Source organism: Apodemus sylvaticus, chromosome 4 (assembly GCF_947179515.1).
Source record: "Apodemus sylvaticus chromosome 4, mApoSyl1.1, whole genome shotgun sequence".
Lineage (NCBI taxonomy): Eukaryota > Metazoa > Chordata > Mammalia > Rodentia > Muridae > Apodemus > Apodemus sylvaticus.
In genome coordinates this window covers 43,489,053-43,513,760 of record NC_067475.1, presented here as the reverse complement: position 1 = coordinate 43,513,760, position 24,708 = coordinate 43,489,053, and the positions used below count along the sequence as shown (strand labels likewise).

At 40.5% G+C, this 24,708-nt stretch overlaps 1 protein-coding gene across 1 annotated transcript in view; it reads left to right on the top strand.

Annotated features, from left to right (window-relative positions):
- The window catches only part of Dpyd (dihydropyrimidine dehydrogenase), a 900,155-nt gene extending 875,824 nt beyond the window's left edge, over nt 1–24,331 (top strand). The window contains exons 21-23 of the mRNA XM_052179342.1: nt 5,862–6,005; nt 19,034–19,174; nt 22,931–24,331. Coding sequence (XP_052035302.1) covers nt 5,862–6,005; nt 19,034–19,174; nt 22,931–23,101 — 456 coding nt within the window. The 3' untranslated portion in view covers nt 23,102–24,331. The remainder of the gene's footprint in view (nt 1–5,861; nt 6,006–19,033; nt 19,175–22,930) is intronic.
- The last annotated feature ends 377 nt before the right edge of the window (nt 24,332–24,708 follow it).

The window sequence follows — 24,708 nt, the reverse complement described above, 5'->3', positions numbered from 1 at the left end:
ACTACATATCTATAAGATATGTAGTTAGTAAAAGTATATTCCCATTCTGTAAAATGTAATTTTGTCCTTAGCTACAGTGACATGCAGGTTCCCAGGGAATAACTGGTGAAATTGGGACCTAGGAGAAGGCAATCAGTGGGAGGAAGAAAGATTGAATGGAAAGAACTGTGTCATCTTCTGGAGGTGGGGGAGGGGTGGGGAGCGACCACAGAGCATGTAGGTAGTCTGCTGAAGAGCTGTGTGTGCGATTAGGGGAATGAACTGGAAGAAAGGTGAAAACTTATGGTTAACCTTCCTGCTTCCTGAGGTGGCCTGTAGGTTTCCAGTGGGTGAGTTTCTCAATCGAGACAACAAAGAAGATATCAAAAGCACAGTCAAATGCTTTTCTAATTGAGGAGGTACCAGAACTCACACGTTACTAAATTGAAAAGACACACAACATCTCTACCTTCTACACTACATCCCATCATTCTGAGCACACAGCAATTAACATAGGCTCAGAATATACTGTAGATTTCATTTCAACCCCAGAATAACCATTTTACATGAAAGCATCAGACTCAGAGGGTCCAAGATCCCAACCATCACGCTGTGGTGCTCTTTCTACATGTATATATATGTATATGTGTATGATGTTTATATAACATATAAATTATATAATTTTTATGTTATATACTATACATAAATGATAAATAATTTATATATATATATGATGTCCAACAATGTTTCAATTGCCTCATGTAATATGAAGAGCTATTTTATAGAATGCATTGACTTTATTTTTCTCCAATTCTTGGACACTTGGTGGCATTTATAGAGTATTCCAAGCAGTATGGCACAGCTTGTAAGTAAGTAGGGTAAAAGTGGTAAAGGAGAATATTTGATTTATAATCTAGTTTGACATTAGCCCTTCAGGAACGTGAACAATACTTACACAATTAAGCACTATGACTACTATATAGATTCCATATAGACGTTATTTAACCTTTAATCGAGACAGTTTCTTGTCTAGTGTAGACATTCTGTGCTGCTGTATTCGGGGTGGAGGTAGTGCAAATATCGATAGCTAGTATAGCCATCATATATGTAAAATATGTCATTTGAAATAAAGATCCACATTAGATAGTTGTAAAAGATATATTTTTAATCTGCGTTATTCTTCAGTCTATCAGTGCATAGATGTGAATATATATGTGCACAAATAGGAGACAGGTTAGGAGATATCAGTTGTGTGAGGTTCATATTCATCCATATGTATATCACACAGCCTAACTCGGAAATCCTTTGATCTTTTCATGTTATTACTATAGATATCACAGTAATTACTCTTCTTCCAGTTATCGTTTCCAATCAGATAAAAGAGAATGATTAGAAAATAGAACTGATACCCTACAGTTCTATCGAGTATGGTATTAGCCCCCTCAAAGCCATTCTCATAAAAGTTATGCAGTTTAACCTGGATGATGCCAGTGCTTGCTTCTATTAGGAACAAAAACCCTTTTCTACTCTGTAATATGCTCAATTACCTTTAGATTAATCCATGAATAAATTATAATCCAAATTGACTCCTTTTCCTCCAAGAGTTGCTGGTATAAGGAATCATTGATGATTCACAAAGTTGCCATCTCCCTATCGGCAATGTAATGCTTTTTATATCTGGATAGAGACCATTTTAGTATGAGATACTGTTATCTTTAGAAAAGCAGGATGTAGTTTTTCTGAGGAGAGCAAATTCATCAATGATGAATCCCTAGAGAAACTATTGAAATAAAAATCACCCAGTTCTGAGTTTTGTTGTGAATGTTGGTTGCAAAGTCAATTGGATGGTCCTCAAGGATGTTTTTACTTCGTTTGGGGAACCTAGCATGATGCACAAAACTTCTTTGAGTTATGGCTGGCTCCTTATTTTTCATTAAGAGAAGACTGAGTGAAGAGGAAAGGCTCCTGCTACTGTGCCCTCCGGGCCCCACAGCTTCTCCTACAATGGAAAATCTATTAACTACATATTCAGGCAGAGATTTGAACCAAAAGCTTTACTAATCATCACTGATTACATACATATACCCTGACCAGCTACACATTCATCTTTGCTTTTTCTTACCCTTCTTTGGCTTTGCATATTTTGTCCATTTGTCGGTTTTTGCAAGGATTGGGTCATAAACGAAAGCCTGAATGTAACCTGACTGAAGGTAAAGGAGGAAAAAAATATCATTTACTCCTAAGGACCTGAGTTCAATTACCAGCACCCATGTTTAAAAGCTAGGAATGATGGTAAATACCTGATCCGAGCACTCAAGAGGAAGACACAGCCAGTTAGATCCCCGGGGCTCACAGGCCAGTCAGCTTAGATTAATGGGTGAGTCCAGGCAACAAAAGGAGACACTATCTCAAAGGAGCTGAAGAGCTTCCAAGCCATCTCACCAGAGATTGTTTTATCTGTGGCCTCTAAATGCACAATGAAGATAATCATCCACACTTCCACACAGGCACATGTGTGTATATGAGCGTTCCATGTGTGTGTACATACACACACACACACACACACACTCACTCACTCACTCACAGACAGAGAGAGAGAGAGAGAGAGAGAGAGAGAGAGATTCAGTACCTCTAAATCCTAAAACCACTTTAATACATTTAATTTGTGCATGTGTGTGTGTGTGTGTGTGTATACACAGTTGTATTTTCAGGGCTATGTGCATGTGTGAACATGTTGAAGGTTGAGGTTAATATTAAGTAAATTCCACCGTAGAGAAACAGGTCCTCTCAAGTGAACCCAACACCCATTGATTCAGGCAATTTCTGTCATCTTGCTCTATGAATTCCCTGTCTCCTCATCTTACATGCCGGGATTACAGGTAGTCCACTATACACACCAGAATTTATGTGGGTACTAGGAACTAAATTCTAATCCTCATGCTTGCGGTGGCAAAAAATTTACCTTCTGAGCTAGCTCCCCATATCTAACCAGATTTTTTCAGCATTTAACTTTTCATGCTAATGAGTAAAGCAATAATCCCTGTGGCAGCCTTGAGGTTTTGGAAAGTATCCCTTAGCCTCTGGTCCCTCCACATGGCGATAGGAAATAACAAATGAGCCCATCTGAGTTTGGAGCTGTGCAGTTCAGTGTTGAAGAAATACTCAATGCTATTTTGTACATGTTTTCTCAACTTAAAGAAAAAATGGACAGTAGCCCCTCTTATCTAATTAATTTTTCTCACCAATGAATAAATACTATCCTACAGGAATCTTTACATTAAATTGAACGCATTTCTTTAATACTGATTATACAGATGCGTAAATTAGGGGCATAACACTGCTAGCCATGGGGTGGGGGGAAACTGGATGCTTCGATTTGATATTGGCAACGTGATCAATTACTACAAAATTACAGGGACTGTCAACCTATTAGTTGCTTACATTGTATGTCTGCTGTTTAGCATGAAGGGATTTCCAAATTTCTGGAGTCTTCATCATAATCAGTGTGAATGCAATGGTTTAAGGTCACAGCTTAACTACATTTCTTCTGTTCATTTGAATGAGGAATAATCATTTCATATTTAGTGTGTGTGTGTGAGTGTGTGTGTGTATGTGTTTATGTGTAGCATATTTAGACATGTGTACTCTTAGAAAGCGAAGTAGGGCATTGTAGCTCATTAAGCTGGAGTTACAGGTGGTTTTAAGGGTCCACTATGGTACTGTGAACTGAACTCTGGTTCCTTAGAAAGGCAATAAGCAATCTTAGCCACTGAACTATCTCTTCCACCCCTGGGAAACAAATCAGACAAATAGAAGACACTGTCCTCCAATCTCTGTTTAAAGAAGATGAATTGAAAAGTTGCAAGAACATTTGTTTTTGGAACAGACTTTACACAACTCAAGTGGAATTGGATGGTGTTGAGAGGGTTGTAATCGATCACAGCAACCAGGATCATGGTTCAGACTTCTTAGGATTAGTTGACCTGAGAACCTGCAGGATCCGGATGCTGTGTGCTTAAACACCGAACTATCTTGATCGTCTGTATCACTTTAAGAGTCAGATTTAAGGATCCTTGACATACAAGAAAAATGTATAGTGATTTTCTGACTTGCATCACAAATAGGATGTGTTTTGCCCTGCACCTTATGAGATATTGTTTAGATCCAAGGAAACAGTCTTTCTAGTATAACCCAATTCCCCATTTGTCCCAAGCACCCAAACAGTGTTATTTGAACATTATATAGAACGTAAAATTAAAATTCACATGAGAATTCTTTTTACATTAAAGTGGCTTTCCTATGGGATAAGTTCTGAGGACTGCTTTGAGACTCCTACTTGTTTATGATTTTAATAAGCCAGCATCACTTATATTACAGGAAAATAGAAAATATTCTAGCCTCCATCATATAATTTCATGTTACTGTAAGCATTAAATGTTGTAATTTGGAAAAGTGCTAAGATATAGAGATGAAGTATATAATTCTAATCCAATTGGGTATAAATTAATTTGGCATTGACTTCCATTTTCCATTTACTTGACTTCTTGACATAATTAGAGTGAGTTGATCATCAAAGTAACAAGCTTAGGTGTATTTCCACATAAATATGTTCTTTGCTGATATAAATATACAGTGGAAGGCTACAGTCTGGTCTATCTTGATTGGGTGGCTTCTGCTCCACTACCTGCCTACCCTCTTGCAATCTCCAAAGAGCCCATGTCCCTGGGGTGGCATGCAAGCTGGAGGGTGAAGGCTGATACTCTGAAATGGCTGTGATTCTTTTTCTATTGCCAGGTCAGAGACCTGGAGGACCCTGCAGTGCCGTCCTTTTCCAAATCCCTATCACCTAGAAAAATGGGTTTCATTGTGCCGGAGTAAGAGCGTGTGTTTGCAGTGGTGTAAAAGCCATGGCAACTCTAGCTTACAGACGGCTGTGAAACACTTGGAATTCAGTGGTGTCTTTCATCAGTGGGATGTGTCAGTAAACGTGCAGATCAAAGGTTCCAGAAAGGGGAAAGACACTGTGAAGAGGAGATAATTGTGGGATAATGAATGGTATGAGGGCATTTTTGTGTTAAACTTAAAACCACTTAGCATTTTTCCAAGGCACCTAGGTTTCTTCCTAAATGAACTTTGTAAAGTACAATTGAATAACCTTGAGATTTAAAGCCTCATCATCGTGCTTTGGAATACTGATGGAGTTTGTTTAAGCATTGTGATATATCCTCTGCCTTTCACTTCTCTTTTTTGCCTCCTTCACGCAAAATAAAGTTTATTTTCTGTGCAGAGGAATCAATATTTTTGCCATTTTGCTTTTTCAACTATTCCAGTAAGTTGCAATCAACATTAGTTACAATCTTTAAGGAGATGCAGTAAGAATTTGAACACAATAAAATGGAGATACAGATGAGAACTTTGGCAAAGCACCCATGCTATTGACAGAGGCATTTGTCAAGGGCTACGGCTGTGTCTATACTGTGCTAAAAACCTGATGGAGGGGAAAATAGAGCATCAATAGGTTGCACCTTCTGTCGGTTCAAACCAAACAAATGGTGTCCTTAATAGCTATTATTTTAAGTGAGTGGATTTGGTATGCCATGGTGAAATCCATCCCACTTAGAAATGAATTTTAATTAACATCTGCATCTAATGCATAAATGTTTGACTGAAGTATTCTTCTCTTGTGTTCTTTTTGATGCCAGATGGAATCAGGCTCTTAGAAGGGTAGTGGTCCAGGAGGAAGGAAGATCTAGTTAAAAGGGGATGTGAAACGCTCTTCAAACACACATTTGTTTGTTGATGATGTTTGTGTGCAAAGACCTCCTCGTGCTGCTTCTTTCTATGGGTTAATATGAGTTCTACTTCTTGTGTCTTCCCTTTAGAAACTGCCAAGCTTTGGACCTTACCTTGAACGGCGCAAGAAAATCATAGCGGCAAGTAAAATCAGACAGAAAGATCAAAACACAGCTTGCTCACCTCTACAGAGAAAGCCCTTTAACTCCCAAAAGCCTATTCCCGCCATCAAGGTAAAATTAAGACAAAGTCATGCGTGTATTTATTTCCTATTCAAATGTGGCTTACAGTATTTTTTCCCTCCCTAAATATAACACTGGTTTTTTTTTTACCTTATTCTGAAACTTTCTAAAACTTCTGTGTTCCATGAAGATGCTCTAATAATACAATAACCCCTTCGGTGTTTGCTTCCCACTTCATTTTGTTTGTGCCACACTTTCAAGGTCACTGATAGGCTTGTGCTTCATGGGAACTTTGTGCATTAATGTGTTAAGTGGAATTCATGGTATTCTCATAGTTAGCTACCAGTATTTTAATTCAGGAAACCTTTTAATCATAAGAATAAAAACCGAATTATGTATCTGTATCGGGGCTATCAATATAATTTACACTTGAGGGGAATCTTTAGTTCAGCCTCATGAAAGCATGCCTAATTATTTGGTACACAAGAATTTATTCTGGATAAAAATAAATACCTTTCCAGGTTATTTATATTGGATGTTTGATTTTTTTCAAAGAATCCTGATTTTTTCAAAGAGGCCCAGGCCTTCAGGCATGCCACACAGCACCAATAAGGACAACAAAACTATTTCTCCAGTCTATCTACCAATCTCAGCTAAGTTTCTCTTGTTTTAATTCTCTCTCTCTCTCTCTCTCTCTCTCTCTCTCTCTCTCTCTCTCTCTCTCTCTCTCTCTCCCTCTCTCTCTCTCATGTGTTTTATGCATTCAGTTTCAAGCAATTTCATTTCATGTTTAAGTTTCTATACCCACAACCATATCAAATACAAAACAGCCCAGGTTATTCTGTAGACGACATGTTCAAGTCAGTCAATCTTTCAAGAGACCTAATTTAGATTAAAGAAGCTGAGGAAAGTTCTCTGGATGCAGTGGTTTGCCTTTCAGCTTAGATGGTTTGAGAAATGCCTAGTGATTGGTAAATCACGTTTCTGAGTGTGTCTGTGAGGACATTTCTAGAGATAATAAATGTGTGTCTTGAACTTTGGACATTTTGGGGGGGAATGAAAACCTTACATTGAGTATTTTGAAATAGATAAACTTAGAGGCACATACTTAGAGAGATGAAAAAGAAAAAAAATGATATACCAAGATCCTACTGTGTGCCAGACACAAGATGGGGCAATCTTAGGGGCTTTCTTTGGTTGTTGCTTAATATCTTGTGTGGAAGCAAGGGGTGCTGGGCAATCAAATGAGAAGTGGTTCCAGAAAGAGGAGAATGACCTGAAGAACATGAAGACATGGGAAAATACAAGAAAGAAGGGATTCTTAAGAAGCAAGTCTCCAGGAGACCCCAGAAGGTAGCAAAGGACACCTTGCGTGGTTTTGTCTGTCTTATGCAATCATTGGGGTTCCAGCTTTTATCTCTAGCAACAGTCAGTGGGTCATCATAGACCCATTGTGTCACAGGGTAACCCCTGATTCCCAGGCACCACCATGAAGAACAAAGCTGTTACAACCATAGCATGCAAAGGGCGAGAATCCCAGTCACATGAACCCTGAACTGGAGTAAAAAGCTGCTGAACACACCTGGTACACCCAGGATCCTGTGGAGTAGGATCAGGAGACGAGAACTCCCACGGCAGGCTGCTCAGAGATGCTTACTTCATGAACTACGCTTGCACTGACACCCCAAAACTGAGGGCATGAAAGAGCAATACAGATATCTAGGGGAAGAATTGTCAATTCAGAAAGAACAGGAAGCACTTGGATCCTAAGTGGAGACGTCTCTCACAGAAAGTCTCTGAGGTCTCTTGGAAGGAAGAATGAGAGTGGAGATACCTGTAGCATGAAGGGTCGGTGGGAGATAAAGTCAGAAGCCCTCAGTTATGGTGTTTTAAATGAAGAGGTGTGTGAAGATATATGTGGGTACGTGTGAGTGCATGTGTATGTGCACATGTGTATCTCTCTCTCTCTCTCTCTCTCTGTGTGTGTGTGTGTGTGTGTGTGTGTGTGTGTGTATGTGTGTAACACAGTACAGTGTACCTAAGGGATCTGGGGCTACTATCAAGTGCATGCACGGCCCCCATCCCTCACCCATCACTTAAAACCCCTGTCTGATGAGGTGTCTACAAGATTGTTTGGCCACCATGTTTCTGCAGAGTTCTGGTCTACCTACCTACACTTTAGACTTTTTTATCCTTTTTATTGCTCATTTCTAGCAAGTACCCAGTTCACCCTGTGTTCCCATCTCATTTCATTCTCCTTCCTGTGTCCCCCTCACACCATCTTCCTTTGCTTCTTGACATGCTATTTTTCTTTGCTTCCCCCTCCATCATAGAGGGCCTGGATTGTCTATTTTCATGCCCAATATATTCTTTGAACCCATCTGTTTAGTTCAGTATGTTTCTTCCCTCTGCTGGCTTCTTTCTAGATTTTTCTGGAGCTCTGTTGAACACCATGACTCTGCCTTCTTTATTCTCTCTGATATCACAGTGTACAATTCCCCTTTCCCATCTGCCACAGAAGGAGCACTATGGCCCCACAATATTATTTGAGCCCCTCTTACCTGGACAAGCTTCTAATTCATGTGCCTTCATTTTAATCTTCTCAAAATTCTCTGATTCTAACGTGGCACCATTGTTTCAAAGGACACCATGCCCACCCAATCAGTTTCTTCTTTGGTTCTTTTAGTCTCTCTGTTACCATTGGTATGGCTGAAAGGTCTCTTGTTCCACAGAGAGGCAGTTTCAAGCTCAGTCTATCAACAAATGTTTACTGAATATCTTCTAGAGCACTGAGATGGTGGAGATTCCAAAGAAATACAAAGTGTGGGCCAAGGCCAGGGATTTTTCTATCTCCGTAGAGATGCGTCACTAGCATGCACTCAGTATGTGCTCACTGTAATCTAGGAATTCTGCTAGGGGGAAGGAATACAGCATGAATTTTAAAAAGATGGAAGTCTATATTTTGGGAGCACGTGGTATAGCAATGGGGAAAGACGCATGTTAAAAATTATTTACAGTTCAATCAAACAGGAACAAAATGCTCTGGGAACACAGACAACTAAAAGGGATTAGTCCTGCCTCCGGTAATTGTGGAAAGCTTCACAGAGATGGTGATATTTAAAGCAGAGTTTAATAAATTAGTGTTAATTAAGCAGAGAATTAATAATAAAAGCTAATATTTATTGAGGTCTTAGGAGGTTTCAAGCACGGCAACGTGTTTGTAAATGAGCTCATCCCAGCCTCTGGATAACCTGATGAGATGAAACACTTATATCCCGCCAATTTCACTGATTCAATAATTGAAAAACAGAGAGGTTAGCTAATTGGCCCAAGGTCACACAGCTAGGAAGGTATTCTCAGAGCCGAGATCTGAACCTATGTCCTAAGGCACTGTTCTATGAGGGGTTGGGGGCAATGTTTCAAGATAGTCAGTATGCTTGCAAAGTCTAATGTCCAAATGCTTTTGTGATAAAACACAGTCATGACAACTGAAATTCATATACAATCCCTGGGTTGCAATGGGCGGTGATATCAATATATTGAACTCTTTTTGTCAAATAGAAATTTATAAAAAGGACAGAACAGAGAAAGGCTGATGGTGTGTGTGTGTATGTGTGTGTGTGTGTGTGTGTGTGTGTGTGTGTGTGTGTCTGTGTGTGTCTGTGTGTGTCTGTGTGTGTCTGTGTGTGTCTGTGTATGTGTGTGCATGCGCAGGTATGCATCCACCTGTGTGTGAGGATGGGGAATATAGAGACCCTGTGTCATTCTTTTCGCCTACCATGTTCTTAGTTGGCTTGGAGTACATTGGATTCCGTTAATGTAGCCAGCCCGAAAGCCCAGGAGTTTGCCTATTTTTGCCTCCCCAGTGCTGGGGTTAAGGGCATGTTCCACCACACCCAGCTTTTTATATAGTTCCCACAATTTTACAGAAAATCTCTAACCAACTGAGCCATCTCCCCCACACTGCTTAGTGTTGTTAAACAGCATTCTTAAATGTGTTTATTTGATTTTTTTAGTTATGAGACACATGGGTGCATGGGTGTGTGCATGTGTATAAATACATACATGTGAGTACTGGTGCCTGTAGAAGCCAAAACAGGGCATCAGATATCTTGAAGCTGGAGCTATAGGCAGGTATGAGCTAACTGCACTGCATCCTGGGAACCAAGCTCTGGTGCTCTGAAAGAGCATGGCTCACCCTTTAGCACCAAATCACCCCTCAGGCTGTTTTCTTAAGGCTGTTTTCTTAATACAGTTTAAGGGAATGAAAAAACAGACTGTTTAATCCAGTAGAAATTCCACTTAGGACAACAAGAGTGGCCATTCTCAATACTACACTGCAGTGCCTTGGTCAGAACTGGGAGTCTTCATGCCATCCTGACTCTTTTTACCATGTGGAAGCTAAAGGCGGCCTGAGATCCCCCTCTAAGAAGCAACAGGACCCTGGAGATGCCCCAGTATCCAGACCATCTTCTCTTTGTCATCCCCGCATCATGGTTTCCATTTCATAGCAATAGCAATTTATCATGCATATGGATAAATAACCAAAATGCTTAATTTGTAAAGGGAAAAGAAAGAAAAGTCTGAGTCAGGGACAGATCTTCAAAACCATCATAAGAAGGCTGAAGAGAAGGATGCGATAAAGGAATAGAAAGATGTGACCTTCCAAGGTAGCTTCAAAGGTACTTCTATAAGGTTGTCTGAGACCATCTGAAAAAGTCATATGCATTAGCTTGTACACACAGACACAGACATAGACACACACACACACACACACACACAGAGAGAGAGAGAGAGAGAGAGAGAGAGAGAGAGAGAGAGAGAGAGAAGCATGAACCATGCTGTTCCTCCTTCCAGAGTGACTTTGCCCCCTGGCCCAAAATAACTGACAGGACAGTGCTCACATGTGGCACAGCAAAATGAGAAACGTGCTTTATTCCCTGGCAGCAGATAACAGAGGCTCGAGAAGCTGCCAAGCCTTATGAAGTCCCGGAACTCGCCCCAGTTCTGTTGATATATGTGAGAATGAATTCTCATTCTCCTTATGAAGCTGGGAATGTATCTCTAACGTCTTTGAATTTCTGGGTAGGAAAATGAATGGTTTAGGGGCTCTAGTGATGTTTTCATCACGTCTTCCTGCTGCTTGGAGGAGGAGAGAGACGGCATCTCATAAGACTGGCAAGGCAGTGTTGGCAGGAGACCAGTCAGCCTGATCGAGTGCTTTATTATTTCAATTGAATTGTGAAAGGAGGGAGAGAAGCAGTTGGATAAAACTGTAAGACCATATTAGATACTTACAGAGCACAAAGGGGCCTGAACAGAAAGAAAAATAAGGGAGACTTGCCCAGCAATTTCCAGAAGAGTCCAGAGAAGCAGGCTGGGGCAGCCTTCATATTCTCAGTTGTCTATGGACCAATAAATAGCAGTTGAAAAATCTATCATTTTGAACTTGAAAAGCTGAGCAGAATTTGGTTATAAAAATCATCTCTTAAGTCATGTGGGGATTTATTGATGTGTGGTCCCTGGCTTGAACAAAATACAGCAATAGAAAAGGAGAACATCCTGCTTAGAATGAAGAGGTCCTGTCAGCGGACAGAGGGAAGGAACAGTGTATGGCAGATACATGCATGCATGGAAATCCACATGGCTGAAGGTGATGTGACAACTGGCACACTGAAGGGAGAGACGAATGGGATTGTCCCCTCAGGATGGCATCAGAGACTTTATAACCAGATGGCTAATTGAGACAAACAAGATATAGCAGCCCTGTAAGTCTTTACAGACTTTAGACGGAAATTCCACTCCACTGAAGAAAAACCACCTGAAAAGGAATTGAATAGCCTTTGCCATTGGGAATATCATCTCTCCAAAGAAGACTGCCATGCAGGCTTAGTTTTGACTCCTTGTTGAAAGTGTATGCTTGAGGGAAATGGCACCCGAAGGGATCCAAAGGATGTAGCCATTTTTTTTTTTTTTGTGCCAAGAAGAAAAGTCTCTGTGTAGGTACATGTGTACCTCACCTTTAGTAAATCTATTTCAAGAAGTTTGGAGACATTGTGGATGCTACCCCATTGTTCAGTATGATGGGTAATCTTAATTATCAAGTTGATTGGCTTTAGAATCACCAGAGAAACTACCTATTTCAAGAAGTTTGGAGACGTTGTGGATGCTACCCCATTGTTCAGTATGACTGGTAATCTTAATTGTCAAGTTGATTAGCTTTAGAATCACCAGGGAAACTACATTCTGAGTACATCTATGAGGGATTAGCTATATTGGGTTATTTGAATTGAAGCACAAAGGCCCATCCTAAATGTGGGCAGCATCATTCTATAGGCTAAATACATATGGAGTATAGCATTCACTTCTCTCTACTTCCTGACTATCTTAGTTAGGACTATCTTGACACCATGACCAAGACAACTCTTATAAGGACAACATGTAATGGGAACTGGCTTATAGGCTCAGAGTTTTAGTCCATTATCATCATGCCAGGAAGAACAGCAGCATCCAGGCAGCCATGTTACTAGAGGAGCTGAAAGTTCTACATCTTTATCTAAAGAAAGCCAGGAGCAGATTGTCCTCAGATAGGATCACAAATTCCACCCCACAGTAACCCACTTCCTTTAACAAAGATACACCACCTCCAACAAGGCCACACCTCCTAATAGTGTCACTCCTGGGCCAAGTATATTCAAACAACAATGCTGACTATGGCAACAATGTGACCTTAGAAGCCTTGGGCTTCCACCTCCAAGACTTCCCTCCTATGGTGGACTCTAGAAATTGTCGCCAAAATAAACCTTTCCTTCCTTATGGTGCTGGAAGATACTTTGTCATAATTGAGGCACTGGGTCTCTAACCTAAAGTTGGTTCAAGGATGAGAAGCTGTCAACCAGAATTTGGTAATATAATGATTATGTGTTTTCCTTGGAATAAGAAGATTAGGGTTCAGCATTTAGATAACTTAGTGGTCAGTGGTCCTATTAGAAAAGCTTTTGTCAATGATAAACACAAAAGGGTAACCACAAGCTTTAAACATGGACCACTCAAGTGATTTGATTTTGGAGAAGCATATTAGGCAAAATAGAAATGTATTTTTGTCTATTAAAAGTCAAAAAATACACCCACTCCTTCACACAGATGGTGTATTGTTAAATCACACTTAGAAAGAGTAAGTGCTCTGCTCCTATTATCCTCCTGGCATCCTCACACAGAGTTTTCTCAGAATTGAAAAGGAGGAGGAAAAACAGATTTGGGAGTCTAAGATAGATACAATAAAAGAATACAGCTTCATTAACACAAGGGAACGCCCAAATGTCTGCAACTTGCAGCTTCAAGCCTGAGTCCACCCCACAGGGAAGGATACTGTGATCCTGTGATCGGGGCCTCAGATGCTAGCACCTTGGCTGTGTGTCTGACAGCTTTCTCTGCCACCACCCTCTCACTGCCCTCATCTGCTTCTAGCCTGTCCCTGGCCACACTGTTTCTCTTGGCTCTTCGGACCAGTCTAGTGTTTGTTTTTCTGAACCACTGCCTTTTGTCATCCCCATCCCAGCTTATGCAGCTTTTCTCTCCCTCACCAGAGTCTTCTACTCTCTGGTGCTTGCTTCCTGCGTGCCTCCTAGCTCAGAGGGCTATGCACGATACCAATAGTGCCTTGAGTGTTACACATCCACTGTTCCACATTGAGAGCACTTGCCTTTGAGAATCCTATGCCAGTTGATGAAACATCAATATTGATCTGAGTTCTTTTCATATAGAAAAGGCAAACTGAGCAGGGCAGCTCACACTTATGATAGACTGAGGCAGGGGGATTGATTGCTGCAGCATCGAGGCCAGCCTGAGTTACTCAGTACATTCCAAGGTAACCTAGTTTACAGACTGAAACCACATTTCAACATGGCCAGAAGAGAGCCATGGGAAGGAAGAGAGGGAACACAAAGGAATGAAGAAGAAAGGAATAAATGTGAGGATGTGGACGGTCTCACTGTAGTAGAGGGGAAAACAGCTGGACCGGAGGCTGAGACCCAGTCCCAGGGGAACCACACAGAGGTTACTAAATTTGACACTGGAGTGTCCCGCGCTACTGTCTCGCCAGCAAAAATGACGCGGCACACTCAGGATCCTTCTGCAGAAAGCTTTAATGCATCTTGAGAGGGAGAGCATAAGCTTACAGAGCGGAGACTCCAAAGGTCTGAAAACCCATCCCTTATATAGGCTGGTAGGCCCGCCTAGGACGTGGCACTTCCTAACTGGTTGCAGCTCATAGGCCCATATTACGCCACGAGGTAGGTAGGCAGAGACGGAAGGACGGAAAATCACTTCAGGCATGCGCCCTGACTTGTTTGCTACTCAGCACAAGCCGGATGCGAGCGCCATCTTGTAATGGAGTTTGCAGGAGCAGTGGGTGGCTCCCCACAGAGGAGCTTTTATGAGAACAAAATTTATTACTAATCAGCATAAATTTGGTGAGAAGAAACCAAATGATCTCATTTCCTCTCCTGATAGGTTTAAAAAGCAAGGAGTATGACAAGATCAAAACACGAACATGGGTGCAGATGAGGACCCGTGAAAGTGAAAGTAATTAAGAAGCTAAACCCAAATGATTTAAAATCACAGATCCTTCAGGTTAGAGTCATAGTGATTTCCCACAGCATGCTGTCCTTGGTCCTGGGCTTTGAAGGCCACATACTTACAGGAATTGTAGGAAATATGCTAAGCAACTATGAAAACCCAAAGTCAGAAGAGCAGTTAATGTGCCAGATAACAATCAAAAACTGCAGGTACTTCATTCGGCATTAAAATTAGGTCAGAACTAATAAATTTATATTGCTCATAATGAGAAAAATGTAAGACCTCAGACACTGGCTCAAGTTCCTCTAGCTCTATATACTTTGGCCTTAAAATGTATATCAAATAGAAATAATGTCTGACTCATCTTGCAAAAATATTTTGATTACCCTAAATTTGGCTATGATTACAGAATAATGTAGGCTATTGTAGGCCATTTCACCAACTATGAGCACTTACATTAGAAGCACATATGCCACCTAGGGAGATGGCTCGCTGAGCAAAGTCCCCACTACACAGGCATGAGGACCAGAGTTTGGTTTCCAGGAAATCACTGAAAAGCCAGGTGGACTCAGAGGCCCATCTGTAATCTAGGACACTGAAAGCAGGGACAGTGAGTCCCTGCAGTGAGCCACCTAGCCAGACTAACTGGAATTAGCAAGAAACTCTACCTCAATGCACATGATTGAGAGTGATTGAGATAGGCACCTGCTGTCAATTTTGAGTACACACACACACACACACACACACACACACACATGCTCAAGTAAAGTCAAATGTGGAACTATACTCTAAAGGATCCAGTGTGATAGTCTCCACACGTAAGCATTTTTAGTAAGCAGGAATGGTTACCCAGATTTCTCAAATCTTACATATGCACACACTGTATGGAATAACAAATGCATCCCCCAAAAAACTCTGCAAGTGTTGGTCTACAAGGCACTACCTGAAACACAAGTGCTTGACTGGTTAGCCACATCTTTATGCAAAATACAAATTTTAAGACATGCCCCAAATCTCCATTAGCTAGCAGTATAGTTAGAGATGGTGGGTTTTTAACAAATGTCTACATTTTTAGACATGAAGGATGATCATTATTTTTATTTTTTCTTTGATACTCCCAGCTTGATTTCAGATAGTATTCTTTTATACTCGTCTAGATTAAAAATATAGATGGTATTCCTAAAGAACCATAAAGAGTACATTTTAACCCCTGTGCTAAGAATGTGTAAAGGCTCCGATAAACAGGTTCTATCTAATTTTGTATTAAATATCACTTCAAATGAAAGCTGCAAATCTCAAAACAGACAGCAAAAAGGCATATTTAATATAAAGAGAGGATACATTTGCTTTTTATAATAAAGCCTCTTGGGGATGTATGTTTCTCCTGAAAAAAAAAATCTGGGGGTATTCATCAGTTGAGGATTTAGCTAGTGATTTCTCTTATAATGATCAGACTCTGCACAAGAGATGTTTTGACTGATCTATTTACATTTAAAAAGTTAGTTCCTATTACACATAAATAGTCTTTCACAGTCAGATAGAAAGCTCATGCATATACTATCTTGAAATATTATAAAATATTAAACTGTTTGAATGTCTTTGATTATCTTTTGCATTTGGAATGGCCAAATTAATTAAAATATCTACTAGACCCTTTATTATTATGCAATCACTGTTATGATTCTAGGCATAGATGTACAAAAGATATATTTATTTAACAAATATTTGGGCATCTGTTATGCTTTAATGATCTGCAGAAACAAGATATACTGTCCTTGATTCAAAGACAAATAAAGCTCTGCTTTAAGATAAAACATAAGAATCAAGACTTAAAATCCTATTTGCAATGTGACGTGGGATTTGCTAGAAAGTGACAAGTGAGTCGGGACAGCAGAGTGCATATGATCGTGGCATTTAGAGTCTGGCGGCGGTTATCTGAGAGTCTGTTTCATTCTCTACTTGATTTCATAACCTAAATCACAGTCACCACATCATCTCCAAAATGTATGAGGCTTAAATAAGAAAATGATTTTTAAATTAAGGCACCAGCTTGAAGTGTAGTAGAATTCAAACATTGTCTCTTATCATTGGTTTCTACACAATGGATAAACTATTCCAGAGCACGCAAAGGAAGAGACAAAGAAGGCAGAGAGTGCAGAGGTAGAGGATGGATAGAAAGGAGAGATGGGGCGGGAAGAAATGATGGGAGGAAGAGAATCGAGAAAGAGTGCATTTTTCCATTTGGTTAGGCGAGGAGACAAAAGGGTTGTGGAAACCCTCATGAAGTCGAGACATCTGAGCTCTGTTTGAAAGATGTATAGGATTAGAAAAATGATTGGGAGTTAATAAGTCAGGGTGAAATGGTTGTAGATGCAGAAGAGGATTAAAAAAGATCCCTCAGAAAATACAACAGATGCCATTAGAGAGGGGAGAAATGGGAGTAAATTCTAAGTCTCCCTCATTAAAAAAAAACAAAATCCCAATGATATTCATATCAGGGAAAGCTGAAGGGTGCTATAGTTCTGGGTCCTTCCAAATAGAGTGGGCAAGGAATTTACAGTTCTTGTTACTGGTGGTAATGCTCATACACAACTGGACTTGCAGCTTGAGCTGGTGAGAACAGATCAGAACAGAAACAGAGATTTGGACCGGCAAGGGCCCATCTGCAAACACACTCCAATGCAGCTGAAATTACACCCTCAGCTTTGGGACACTGTAAAGAAAGTGGGCAAGGACCCACTGAGGTTTTCTCATCTTCGGGCTTGAGAGTATATAAAGGAAGTGTAAGGATAATTTGGACATTGTCTTCATTTGAAAGCATATAGTAATCATTTAGCACTCAAGTGTCCTGAGCACTCCAGGTTGCTTCTCTGTTGTTGCTCTAATAAAACATGACCAAGAGCAACTTGGGAGAGGAAAGGGTTAATTTCAGCTCACAATCAAGGGAACCTAGAGGAGGAGCTCAAGGTAAGAATCTGGAGGCCAGAGCTTAAGCAGGAACTAAGAAGGGCACGATTTACTGGCTTGTGTCCCATATCTTACTCAGCTAATTTTATTAAACAACCCAGGTCCAGGTCCACCTACCCAGGCATGGTACCTCCAACTGTGGCCCGGATCCACCTCTATCAATTAGCAACTAATAAAATACAGCACAATCATGTCCACAAACCAATCCAAAAATTCTGCAATTCAGGTTCCCTCTTCTAAAGAGGATCAAGTTGACAATCAAGACTGGACATCACACCACACAGAAAGAGGGCAGAAAATAAGGTAGCCAAGACAATGTAAAACAAGAATTCTGAGCAAGAGCTGGCCTCTTTAAACATCGACTTTGAATTCAGACAAACCATTCTCACGCTGAAGGTTAAAAACAAAAGCCGAAAATCTTGACAGCACACTAATTTGACAAACATTGTTACATTCCTCTGTTTTGTTTGCTGAAACAAAGTGCTTCCTAGTGTTGAAGAAACACCCTCTGTGCTTCCCATATTAAGCATAATCTCAATTAGTTTAAGAAACAAAGCCATGTGTAACCGCATGAAAGATTTTTCAGTGGTGAATGGAGCAGTCGCTAGTTGCTTCAGAGTGAAAAAGCATCCAATTTAACCTAGATCAACCTAATTAATTAGCATAAATTAGAATTCCTCAATAAAGAACTATATTCTTCAAGACATAGCAGGTGAGTGAGCTATCCGAGCACCTTTCAAATGAGAGCCACAGAATCAAAAGACACAACAAAGATGGGATGCGCTCTGTTTTCCTTTCCTTCATCCCCAGTGAAGTGAAGTCACCAAGTAAATGTGGTATCTTTTGTCCCATTTAACTTACTTTTAGATCCTTCCAAATGCAAGCTCTAGAATATGTTACAAAAACCTAAGAGAATTATTTTAATGCTTGTATACAAAGCGTTGTAATAGCCTGCCCAGCAGAAAAGCAATTGAGTTCAGCTACTTAAGTCTTATAATTGTATCTGTGTGTGTGTGTATGTGTGTGTGTGTATGTGTGTGTGTGTGTGCGTGTGAGCATGCGTGTGTGTGTGTGTGTATGTGTGTTTGTGTCTTATATATGCATGTGTGTATGCCTGAATATTCTGTGTGCTGATGCATATCTGCAGGTGCCTACAGTCATTCATATGGAATCCTAAGACAGATGTTTGCTTTCACTCCTCAATGACATTCCACTTTATATATTATGTGGGTTTTATATGAGTGTTGGGAATCCAAACTCTGATCCTCCTGTTTTCAGCCAAGCACTTTAACCACTGAGACATTTCCACAGTCAGTAGCCTTATGTTCCTAAACTGTGTGTGCACACTGCCCATCCCACTCAAAACCGAGTAAGTGTCACTCGCAGAAAGTCCTTTTGTGAGAAATGTGATACTTGAAACTATAAGCAAATGCAATACAATGTAAGGTCAAATTGGGGAAACATGGGCAGATAGTAGTTATGAAGGAATTGTTTTAAGGTTGAGCATGGTGACTAATTCACTGCCCGTTTTCTAGGATGTAATTGGAAAATCACTGCAATACCTGGGATCATTTGGCGAGATGAGCATCATGGAGCAAGTTGTGGCCCTGATTGATGAGGAAATGTGTATCAACTGCGGCAAGTGTTACATGACCTGTAATGACTCTGGCTACCAGGTGGGAACCCTGCTGGAATTGAGATGCTGCCGCAAGGCATGCTTCTCCTTTAGGGGTAGACAGTGTCTTCTATTGCTGAATGTATGATTCAAACCACATCTGCCAAAAATGTCTCCACATCATAGGTTCCTCTAATGCACTGGTGTGTCTTTTTACTTTTATTTTTCAATATTTACTTGGATATTTTATGTGTGTCAGTAGGAGCATATGCTATCTGTGTGCATGCACTCTCAGATACACTGGGACTGAGTGGTTTGTGACCTTCCCAACTTAGAAATTGGGAGTTGACCTTGGGTCCCCTGTAAATGCCGCAAGCACACTTAACTGCTGTGCCATCTCTTTGGATGAGAAAATCCCTTTATTTTCAGAGGCACTATCCCTTGTGCTGGCATTTCCTACTGAACAAAAATGGGAGAGTGTATGAGCACTGACAACATTTTCCTCTGCTGTCTGGTCCACCCACATTGACCAGGTGCCCCATGATGGGTGGGGGCTGCTGTCGCACTTTCCCCAAAGTGCAACATCTTTGGACTCCATCTTCAGAACAGTGACCCAAAACAAGCCCTCCTTCCCTTCCTTGAGTTGCTTCTTGTCAGGGATGTGGTTTAGGGATGGGAAAAATAACTAATATAGTCACCTTTCAGTGCACAGTATTATTTTAATATCATTTCATCACCCATGAAGCTGGAGAGAGAAATTTAAGTGAAAACAGAAATTCATGCGAAATAATGTACAATAGGGAAGGTTATGATCTGGTACAGACTGCTGGGAGCAGAACTGTCACTTATCACCAAGCTCCTTAAAGGACCTGATTCCTTCAGCCTACAGAGGATTCTCTTCCATTCAGTACTGATTGGAGCTTTATAGCAGTAATTTATAAAAGGAAAAGAAAAGTTCTTCCTCCACAGACTTGTAGATGTTGGTCTTATGATTTTGATCATGGGTAGACTAGGCAGAGCCATGTTTTGGTTTGTCTGCCACTGGAAGTGAGCATGAGTGTGTTCTCTGCCTCACCTGAGAGGCTACCACAAAACAGCAAGGGCAGATTAAAGATTCTTTTCCTCCAGGGTTGGCAGAGCGCATCCCGCCCATTTCTCTATGACTTTAGCTTACGGCTTCATCCACCAGCTTGTGCGCTGTTTGTAACAGCACTGACACAGGTGTGACCTCAACTTGGTGGGCTTCCCAAATGAATGAGAGAAAAGATGTGAATCAAAAGGACTGGAAACATTTAAAATACATTTTCATCAAGACCTGTTATTCAAAGCTACGGACAACTGTTAGCAGTGTAGAATACACTTATTTTTATTAAAAAATGTTCAAACCATAACTAAGTATGCAATAAAATCTTCTAAAATGAACAACATAATTTTTAGATAAACAATAAAATGCCCCCTTTAAAGTAGAGACCATTGACTCCATTCAAAGTAGTGGGGTATCCATGCTCTGCATAGAGAATTTTTACATAGTTTTCAGACAAGTATTTTCCCTATATTTTTTACATTTATTTAGTGTGTATGGTTGGCCATTTACCCAACCAGGATTACATAGATAGATAGATAGATAGATAGATAGATAGAGGCAGACATACCATATTCCTTCTTTGAGATACTTCCTCGCCACGGTGAATTATATTCTCAAACTGGGAGCCAAAATATAAAAATATAGTTCCTCTCTTAAGTTGCCAATGTTCAGATACATTGTAATGGGGAAAAATAATGAATACAGCAAATGTTTATTTACCTTGAAAAGACCATTTTCCTTTTCTAGATATCAGACTAGAAAGCTGGTTAAATGATTTTGAATGGCAAGTTTAAAAATCAATGTATATATGCATTTGGTTCTCTGTGGCTAGAAATTTTTTTATCCATGAATTCAGTCAGACTCAGATCAAAATAGCTGGAAAAGCTTCCATCCATTTTTAAACTATAAATTTTTTGTCATTATGTTCTAAAAAAAAAACAGCATAATAACTGTAAGTACAGTATTGGCATTGTGTTAGCACTGTGAGTCATCCAAAGCTTGCTTAAAATGTATAGGAAAGGTGAGCATAGGGTCTGTGTAGATCCTGCACACACTCATCAGAAACTCGAGCACACAAGGATTTGGTTATTTATAGGGACTCTGGACTTGATCACCTATTGATAACAAGGACTATCCATATTCAATTAGATTCTAATACAGGAATCAAGTACGAAAGGCAATAATGGTCATGAAATTATCTTTACACAGATGGTTTGTAGGCTGGCCTCAGGAGGTGTGGGGAGTAGGACCGTGCTTCCCTTACTACTCCCCCACAAGCCCTACGTTGTCATTCCAAAAGACTAGAGTGTGACTGAACTTCTACAAGTGAGACTCCAGGGAGGACCCCTTCCCCTCAACCTCCATTGCTTCCATGCCTACAATGGCCAAGTTGCCATGTGAACATAAGCCTCCTCAGTCCCCACTTCACATTTAGGATAGTCTTTTATTTATTTATTTTTTGGTACAACTTCATGAAGAGAAAATGCAAGAAGGAGAGAAGGAAGGTAACGAAGCAGAAAGAGAGGGAAAGGAGTGAAGGGAGTGAGGATGGAGGGAAGGAGGGGGAGGAGTGAGAGGGAGAGAGGGAGAGAGAAAAGAAGGGAGGGGGACGGAGAAGAAAATTATAAATCTTCTCAAAATCATGAGCAGAGTCGGGGCTAGAGGGCTGACCCAATGCCTAACAGCTGGGAGATGCCAGGATCAAAATGGGACGAGGGCTCTCCTGCCTGTCCCTTCTACATTTTGTCCTGTTGTGAGATAAATGCTGAAAAATCAAATTGCAAGTGCTCAAAACGTATTGCTGACTGTGGGGCTGATTTTTCTACTGTCCCTGATTTTATAATCATATGCATTATTTGAAGTACATTCACTGTCTCCCCTCGCATTATCACTTCTCCAGCATAAAGGGGTTCCTAAAGTGTGTCGGAGGTGGTGGTTCAATCGGAAAAGCACTTTTAAGGAGTTCAATCCCCTATGCACCCACACATGTCCAGAACACATGTAAAAATGCCCAGCATAATGGCACACCTTTGAAATCATAATGCCAAGGAGGCAGAAACAGGATCCCCAGGAGTCTTTGGCCAGACAACCTAGCCTAATTGGTAAGCTCCAGGCCAACCCAAGACCCTGTGGCAAAAGAGAGAAATGACACTCCTCAGAATGACAACTGAGGTTTTCCTCTGGTTTCTACATTCATATGCACAGGTGCCTCCACATACAAATGCACCTGCACACACATGAACATACATATGGTACACGCACACATGTGAAAATACATACACACATACACACACACACACACACACACACACACACACACACGCACGCACGCACGCACACACACATGAAACCATAAAGAAAGGAACAAGGATTGTAAGGGTAATTGGCTCTGTATGAAAGCATCCAATATTGGCAGGCACTAGCTGCCCCAACCTGGTCAGATTGGCAAAACCTGAGTGTTCCACTGGTGGAGAGAGCAGAAGTGCTGGATCTCAAAATGTTTCCTCACACGTGGAAGGAAAAGCGTCTAATGAAGTGTAAACACTGCATTTCTAATTTAAGGGAGTTTCATCTGTTTCTGTTTCTCCTGTTAGTTCAGCTGTTGCTGTCATTGCACCACTGTGGTGTGTGCTATGGTAATTTCCACGACAGGGACAGAGATGCAGATGCTAAAATAGAGATATTCCTGACATTGGTGGACAGTGGCTCAACTCTCTTGGTTTCTATTTGCAGGCTATACAGTTCGATCCAGAAACTCACCTGCCTACTGTTAGCGACACATGTACAGGTTGTACTCTCTGCCTCAGCGTCTGTCCTATTATGGACTGTATCAGGATGGTTTCCAGGGCAACACCTTATGAACCAAAGAGAGGCCTACCATTAGCCGTGAAGCCGGTGTGTTAAGGTGATTTGTAAGAAGGCCGCCGTGAACTTTGATATTACCAATGTAGACTGATCTTTAAAAACAATAACAATTGTAATCATTATGATCTGTTATTTCCAAATTTTATAACTATGCATATATAATTTCTAAATAAGTGTCTAAATTGGAAAACAATGTCTAATGCCAGTGACCAATTAATGGTCATGAAATGGAATAATTCTTCTCTGAGTTAGCTGGTGAGTAACTGGGGACCAGTTAATTGGATGTGCTCCGTCCGTTGTGTGCTGTGAAAAATTAACTTTTTCATGGCAATTAGCATGACAATTTCTAAATTGCCCTATGCCGTGCTCACTCTTTGATTTCTAATTGTAAGCAAAATGAACTATTTTGGAACGGAGTGCACTTTCGTGTACAGGAAACCGTTTCCAAGGAAACACTTTGTAATTAAAAATTACCTGTAATTTTAACACTGTTTCTAAGGACATGTAATTAGCTCCATTAAGAACAATTGAAGAAAGTCAAGGCATTATTTACTAAGATGGGGAGGAACAAAACCTGGACTAGGGTTTCTAAAGTCTTCTTAATTCTCCCTTTGCTGAAGTAACTCCTTTGGTGCTGGACACTGAAAGGGAGATTATTTCCTGACTAAAATGCGTTGACCACTCATGCCTGAAACGGGTGTCAGACTGCCCAGGAACGGAGTACGTGCCATTTTTATTTGAATACCAAAGCTGTGTTCCAAATGAAATAAGATATCAGGATGGCTGTCTAGTGAATGCCACACCTTCACTGAGCAAAGCCTGCTCGGTCTGCTTCTCATAGCCACCTTCATTATGAGAGCAATTAGTGTTCAGACAAGGGCTAGATTACACAGCACCCGAGCCATAGGCTTTATGTTTCAACCACAAGAAGCATCACACCTAAAACTTATACATAATGACAAGGGCAGGTCTGACTACTCTTTACTCTGATGCTCAGGTGATTTCAAAATTGATGAAATAGAAATGTGTATTTTTGGATATTAATAAATATTTTTCTATATCTTTATTTTCATAATCAGTAAATAGCATCACATAAATTCATTTATTCCTTCTTTACGGCACATGTTAAAGTGAATCTATAGGAAACAAGTCAGAAATGACAATTGGTAGCATACTTCTATAATAAATGCAAGTTATCCACAAGTGCATTTAAAAAATGTGTATGATTGAATAATCACAAATAAAATCTTATGATCTGTTTTCAATGTAGTCGCCTGTTTTTTTTTCAAATGCACCCTTTTGTCAGTGATTTACATTTTGACAGGAGGCAGTTTAGGTTTGGTTCTAGAGAAAATTCCATCTAAATGCTGGGCATGTGTCAATTGAAATCTAAGGAAAATGATAGCATCGTGCTCAAATGCTTCCCTTCCCTTTCTTCTTATCCCTATCCTCCTACTGAATGTCACAAGATACAGAGCATACCTGAAGATGCTACCTGCCTCATGGGTACCATGTGTCTCTTAGTATTACTCCTTACATAGTTGTGCAGTAACCAGAACTTAGAGAATGGTCTCCTTTACCCTGTTGTCACAATATAAGCCTCTTCACTTTGGGAGCTGGAAGTCCTTGGTTAAGAGATCCAGCTA